The sequence below is a fragment of the Podarcis melisellensis genome, assembly GCF_964234715.1.
Source record: "Podarcis melisellensis genome assembly, chromosome: 1".
NCBI classification, from domain to species: domain Eukaryota; kingdom Metazoa; phylum Chordata; class Lepidosauria; order Squamata; family Lacertidae; genus Podarcis; species Podarcis melisellensis.
Window position 1 is genome coordinate 125,444,323 of NC_138528.1, and position 7,380 is coordinate 125,451,702.

Sequence of the window (7,380 nt, forward strand, 5' to 3'; positions counted from 1 at the left end):
TCCCACATTGTGGAATGAAAACATACACTGTCATGTGACAGACAACAGTCCCATGACTGCAGACACGAGGAATGAATCTCCAACATTTCGTGGCTGTGGTGGGACTACATAGCAGGGGTCATCAACTTTTTTTTGAACTCGTGGGAGCAATCTGAATTTTGAGATAGTGCTGTGGGCACCAGACACAAAATGGCTGCCATGCAGGGGCAGAGGGGCAGGTTGCCCCCAGATCGGGAGGTCTTGGCGTACGTGTGACATCATATTTGCGCTGCGTGATGTCACACGTGCCTCTCGGTGCTGTGCAGGCTAGTGCAAGCCTTCTGCGTGGGTGGGTATGACCCCCTGACACCTGGGCAACCTCCTATGACATCGTACCAGGCCCCCTCAACATTAGGGGGGCAGCAGGCTGGGCCCTCTTCAAACAAAAATTTGGGGGACTGAAGACACCTCCGCCCCCAAGATTTGGTGTACCTCATGACTACAGTGGTACCTTAAGTTACATACGCTTCAGGTTACAGACTCCGCTAACCCAGAAATAGTACCTCGGGTTAAGAACTTTGCTTCAGGATGAGAACAGAAATTGCACGGCGGTGGCGTAGCAGCAGTGGGAAGCCCCATTAGCTAAAGTGATACCTCAGGTTTAGAACAGTTTCAGGTTAAGAACAGACCTCCAGAACGAATTAAGTTCTTAACCCGAGGTACCACTGTACTGAAAAACTCCATTAAAAGGGAGGAGGAAAAAAGTAGTCCTTTAGGACTCATGAATTGCCCTTCCGACGCCACTCATTGGTTTCACTCATTTAGTGACAGGCAGGATCAGTCAGGCTGGTTCATATCGCAGAAATTGCTTAGAAGAGTTCCTGATCTTTCTATATTTATTTAATTTATTTGAGATATTCTGCAATGAGAGTTATTAGAATCAGAAAACGTATAAATTGCAATGATATAAAGGTTAATTTTGAAAGCCATGAGGCGGGAAGGAAGGAAGTCTACAGGCTCTAAGAGCCAAGGCAGTATAGCAGATAAAGATGATGTGAATGTATAATATTAAATGGATATCTATCTATCTATCTATCTATCTATCTATCTATCTATCTATCTATCTATCTATCTATATCTATCTATCTATCTATAAAAATAGAAGAGTTCCTGCTCCTTTCCTCCCCCCTCCCTGTAACCATCGTTCTAGGAGGACCAGGGACTTAGTAAACAGCCACCTATGATATTTTATGCATTGTGACTTGCAGTTACTTTTATCAATAATAGTTTAGTCATTACTTATTGTAATTGTTAAGAGTGAATTCCTGTTTGTTTATTATTTGCTGACCTTTTGAGAGTTCATTTCATGGTGTGCTATCATATTCTAACCGATTACCGAATATTACTTTATTTGATAAAAGTAATTCCATTGTAAAGTTATGTTTTATTATGACTTTTTTTGTATTGGTCAGAGTCTTCTATGGTGCGTATTGTTGTTTTTTTAATTAATTTTTACTGATTTTAATATCACCAGTCAACGGTATAACAAAACAGATAACATACATAAAAGAGAACATTTCTATGCAAAAGAAATTCCTTCGACCTATTAGGGTGTTCTTTGTCGTATATTTTGTTGCTGTAAGCCGGCTTTTTGTGTAAGATAGAAAGGTGGTGTACAAATTAAAAATGAAATGAAATAGTGGGCGGAACAGCAAAAGCCTGAATAAAAGGAGTTTAAAATAGTTCAATGAATTATTTCGCTTATTATATGATTTTTGATTAAATTGCAATAAATGTCCTAGTGCCTTTCAGATATCCAATGCCTTTGCAATAATTAGCCTGAAGAATACAAGAGGCTGAACTTCTTGAGGATCTGGGACGGATCTTGCCTGTACATTGCCTCTTGCATCCCTGTTTATGTTCATGAAAGAGGCCTTGGGTATTTCTTCACTCCAGCCCCTTGTATCCAGAAAATGTCTTGCATTCAGCTGTTGTTGTTCAGTCGTTTAGTCGTGTCCGACTCTTCATGACCCCCTGGACCAGAGCACATCAGGCACTCCTGTCTTCCACTGCCTCCCGCACTTTGGCCAAACTCAGGCTGGTAGCTTCGAGAACACTGTCCAACCATCTCGTCCTCTGTCGTCTCCTTCTCCTTGTGCCCTCCATCTTTCCCAACATCAGGGTCTTTCCCAGGGAGTCTTCTCTTCTCATGAGGTGGCCAAAGTATTGGAGCCTCAGCTTCACGATCTGTCCTTCCAGTGAGCACTCAGGGCTGATTTCCTTCAGAATGGAGAGGTTTGATCTTCTTGCAGTCCACGGGACTCTCAAGAGTCTCCTCCAGCACCATAATTCAAAAGCATCAATTCTTCAGCGATCAGCCTTCTTTATGGTCCAGCTCTCACTTCCATACATCACTACTGGGAAAACCATAGCTTTAACTATACGGACCTTTATTGGCAAAGTGATATCTCTGCTTTTTAAGATGCTGTCTATGTTTGTCATTGACCATATTTTGCGCTCTCCTCTTTCACCCTCATTAAAAGGATCTTTAATTCCTCCTCACTTTCTGCCATCAAGGTTGTGTCATCTGCATATCTGAGGTTGTTGATATTTCTTCTGGCAATCTTAATTCTGGCTAGGGATTCATCCAGCCCAGCCTTTTGCATGATGAATTCTGCATATAAGTTAAATAAGCAGGGAGACAATACACAGCCTTGTCGTACTCCTTGCATTCAGCAGTTACGTACAAATGGAGTGGCAAGCCTTCGGCAGCCCAAACTGAATTAAATCAGACTCTGCAAATACGGTACTTTTAAAGGTGGTCCGTTCAAAAGTTGTACAAAGATTGGTGGAAGGATCTCCTCACGGTTTGCATTTCTTCTCAGGCGAATCTGCAAGATAGCCGTGTCATAGTTTTGGTCAGTCAGGGGGCAGAGATCATCCGTCTGAAAAAAGAGAAGGTTGAGGAATGGGCAGATGCTGCCACCATGATAAAATTTGGCAAAATAAAGGTGAAATATCCCAGGTAAGCACGACTGAAGCATTGGGGTGGGCTGGCGCAAGATAGATATTGGGGGGTTGTGATGCATGGGGTCCAAGCCCATTATATAATGAGGGAAACACAGGTGCTATGTTGTAGACTAAGTTTGAGGCCCCTTTGACAAATCTATTTCCCTGTATCTGTACGGAGTGTTCAGATATTATGTGGTTTGCTGGAGCCAATGAGAAGCAGGTTTAGAACAGAATAGAACCTAAACAGTACAGTCATACCTCGGGTTACAGACACTTCAGGTTGCGCGTTTTTGGATTGCGCAGTGCGCCGAACCCGGAAGTACCAGAATGGGTTACTTTCGGGTTTTGGCGCATGCGCAGAAGTGCTAAATCGCACTTTGCTAATGTGCAGAAGCGCTGAATCGCGACCCGCGCATGTGCAGCGCTTCGCCGCTTCCACGCGACGTCATTTTGACAGAAAAGAGAAAGCGCTCAACCTGAAGCATATTTAAACCAAGGTATGACTGTACAGTGGACCCTGCACGCCCAGTCAGATACGAATTAAATTCGTTCCGCAACCTGAGAAGGCTGTTGGCAGAGGTGCCACTTCTGCGCACGCATGCTGGGCGATTAAGCGCTTCTGCACATGCGCATGACACACAGAACGCTTCTGCGCATGTGCTAAACCCAGAAGTATAACTTCCGGGTTTGCCGCATTTGTAACCCGAAAGTTAAGTATCCAGAGCGGTACATAACTAAAGGGTCCACTGTAACGGGCCCTGCCTGCTAGCCTGCTCCCTAAAATATCATTGGTTTGCTCATTTCTATATATAGGGTGCCTACATTCTGCACAGACTGGTTGTACCTATTACTTTGATAAAATACATATTTTGTTATGTGCAAATGGCTTTAGATAGCTATTAGGTCCATAAATTACCATATAGCATATATTCAACACAAAAAACAGTGAACATTTGTTGTTGACGAAGGACAGCTGGGCATATAAAGGGCCCCATTACCTCCAGTAGCTTAGGGCCTCCCGGAGGGAGGTATTGTGGGCGGGACGCGATTTCTGCGTCACGCAGGGGGCGTTATTCCTCCTGCCCCACAAACCTGGGAGGCGCACCACGCCCACGGGTAAGCACGAAACCGGGCAGCTTGGTGGGGGCGTGGTTTGCTGTTTAAGATACAGCCGCGCCAGCCATTCTGCCCATTTCTTCACCTTCTCGCCACGAGTCACCCACCCACCACTCCCTTAGGGCTTAGGGCTTAGCTTTTCTCTTGACCTTGCTATGGACCTATGGTTGGTCGCCCAGGGGGGCTGGTAGGAATTTTTCCAATTGGCATTAGGCCTTTTGGTTTTTTCGCCTACCTCGTAGCAATCGTCACAACTTTCTTGGTATTGGCGGTTAGGTTAAGCATTGGAATGTGTTGTTGGTGTGTGGAAGGGCAAGGTGTGGCCATCGCCTACCCCATCACTTATGGGTATTCCGTTAAAGGAATCCGGCGGTCGTGGATCCTGTCCGATGCCTGTGTGGCGGGGGGCCATGGCACGACCCTCAGTGACATCAGGGGAGAGCTTATAGTTGCATTAGCATCAACAGGCTCCCCCTACTGGTGAATAACCCCTCTTTAGGCTCACCCCTCTCCGAGTGGGTGGAGTCAATCTTCCGTGGTCCAATGCCTAAGCCGATACCTTCTCACTTGCTGTAATCAATAAAGTTGTGGCCTTTTCTTGCCCATTAACCTTATACACTGTGTCCACGTGTCATTACAGTGGTGCCCTGCAAGACGACTGCCTTGCAAGACGGAAAACCCGCTAGACGAAAGGGTTTTCCGTTTTGGAGGTGCTTCGCAAAACGAATTTCCTATGGGCTTGCTTTGCAAGACGAAAATGTCTTGCGAGTTCCTGCAGGGCTTTTTTCCTCCCCCCCCCTTTTCCCCAAGCCGCTAAGCCGCTTATCAGCTGACCCTCTAAGCCGCTTATCAGCTGACCCGCTAAGCCGCTTAACAGCTGATCCGCTAAGCCGCTTAACAGCTGATCCGCTAAGCCGCTAATCAGCTGATCCGCTAAGCCGCTTATCAGCTGACCCGCTAAGCCGCTTAACAGCTGACCCGCTAAGCCGCTTAACAGCTGATCCGCTAAGCCGCTTATCAGCTGATCCGCTAAGCCGCTTATCAGCTGATCCGCTAAGCCGCTTATCAGCTGATCCGCTAAGCCGCTTATCAGCTGATCCGCTAAGCCGCTTATCAGCTGATCCGCTAAGCCGCTTATCAGCTGATCCGCTAAGCCGCTTAACAGCTGATCCGCTAAGCCGCTTAACAGCTGATCTGCTAAGCCGCTTATCAGCTGATCCGCTAAGCCGCTTATCAGCTGATCCGCTAAGCCGCTTATCAGCTGATCCGCTAAGCCGCTAATGGGCTTGCTTCGCAAGGCGATAAAACAGCAAGACGAAGAGACTCGCGGAACGGATTCTTTTTGTCTTGCGAGGCACCACTGTATTCCTCAAAGCGGGGATCGGGTCCTCGAACCACAACTGTTTGGCTGTAGGGGGGTGCCACCCTATTCTCAATTTTGAATTCCCTTTTCAGTGATGACGAGCTATGTCAAGTCTTCCTCAGACAGAACTCCTGGGAATCGTTTAAGAAAGATCTTCTGGGCGTTGTGATGCGTCCCAAACTCATGAAGATGGTGCACGCTCCTCATCCATGCCCAACGGAAGAAATCTACGACCCTTGGTGCGTGAACCAAGCGGGCGTCTTGGACCTAAGTCAGATGCGCCACCAAAAAGAACCTACTGCACAGAAGTATAAGTTCGTTCCGGTTGGTGCGGAACACGGAAAACAGAGTTTGCCAAATATTCAGCCAAGACTGATCCATAGCATCACAGTCCTCCATTCTCCTTTGGATGGAGCCTTTTAGTGAGCTGTTTCAAGGTTTTTTATTTACTGGTCAGTGACATGGTAGGGGGGCAACTCTAAAAAGATCAAGGAGTGATTCTGGCAGTGTGTGTGTGTGTGTGTGTGTTCATACATAAATATACATATACAGCTTTGCTTTATGTAAGTTTTCTTCTCTGTTAGAAAGCACCTTATTATTATTTTTTACAGTAGATCTGTGGTGTGAATTCTGAATCAGCAGTTAATTTCATTTTCTTCCGGTATGGCCATACAGAGAATATTTCTTCCCTTCAAGATTCTGTGTTTGTGTATCCCCATATATACATATATATATATATCAATAAATTATATTCAATGTTTAGTACTGAAACGCTTCAGCATTTTATGTGTGTTTAATGGAATGCTGGGAGTAAATCCCATTGAATTCATTTGGATTTATTTCTGAATACATAGGGTTCTTCCTTGTTCCCATGAGCAGGATGTTATTCAGTAGTGGTCTGGAGCGTTTTCCTGTCTGCTCTAAGGAGACTTGCAGGCTGTTGCTGCCATGTGGGTGGGAGCCAGTGGCATGGCAGCAAATCCAGATTGTGTCATTAAGTGGGTTTTGAGCTCCTTAAGAACCTTGCTTCAACACCCTCCTCTGCAAATATATATAAGTACTACTGTAGATAGTACAGTGGTACCTCAGGTTACATACGCTTCAGGTTACAGACTCCACTAACCCAGAAATAGTACCTCGGGTTAAGAACTTTGCTTCAGGGTGAGAACAGAAATCGTGCTCCGGCGGCGCAGCGGCAGCGGGAGGCCCCATTAGCTAAAGTGGTGCTTCAGGTTAAGAACAGTTTCAGGTTAAGAACAGACCTCCGGAACAAATTAAGTACTTAACCAGAGGTACCACTGTATGTATGTATGTATATATGTATGTGTGTGTGTGTATATATACACACACACACACACACACACACACACTGGTAGCTCTGGTTGTGAACAGGATCCATTCTGGAGCCCCGTTTGCAACCTGAAAGGAACGCAACCTGGTCTGCGCATGCGTGGGTTGTGATTAACTGCTTCTGCGCATGCGCGTTATGTCGTTTTGTGCGTCTGCGCATGTGCGAGCGCCGAAACCCGGAAGTAACCCTTTCGGTACTTCCAGGTCGCCACGGGACGCAACCTCAAAAGACGTAACCCGCAGCATTTGCAACCTGAGGTATGCCCCTCTCTCTCTCAGTAACAAAAATTGACAGGAAAATGCACTTCTCCCAAACTTCGTACACAAATGAATTGGGGTGAATGTTCAGTAAACAGGTCATCTGGAAGCGACCTTAGAAAATCTAGCACTGAACATCTTAAAGGTAGACGTGCTGTTTGATGTAGTGTTACTCTAATCTCAGTGCAGTGTGTGTGGCAAAAATTAGCATCACCTTTTCTAATTGCTAAGATTGAAATCTGGCTAATGTGGTTCTGCTGTGTCAGCTATGCAGGTGAGCTACACAAAATATCTGGAAGCAT

The 7,380-nt window shown here is 45.8% G+C and overlaps 1 protein-coding gene across 4 annotated transcripts in view; it reads left to right on the forward strand.

Moving 5' to 3' along the window:
• LOC309376540 (cyclic nucleotide-binding domain-containing protein 2-like) overlaps positions 1 to 6,026 on the forward strand; it is a 36,965-nt gene extending 30,939 nt beyond the window's left edge. For all 4 annotated transcript variants that reach the window (XM_081922955.1, XM_081922954.1, XM_081922956.1 and 1 more), the window contains 2 exons: positions 2,865 to 3,004; positions 5,563 to 6,026. In XM_081922955.1, the coding sequence (XP_081779081.1) occupies positions 2,865 to 3,004; positions 5,563 to 5,893 (471 nt within the window). In that variant the 3' untranslated portion in view covers positions 5,894 to 6,026. The remainder of the gene's footprint in view (positions 1 to 2,864; positions 3,005 to 5,562) is intronic.
• Positions 6,027 to 7,380: the final 1,354 nt, after the last annotated feature.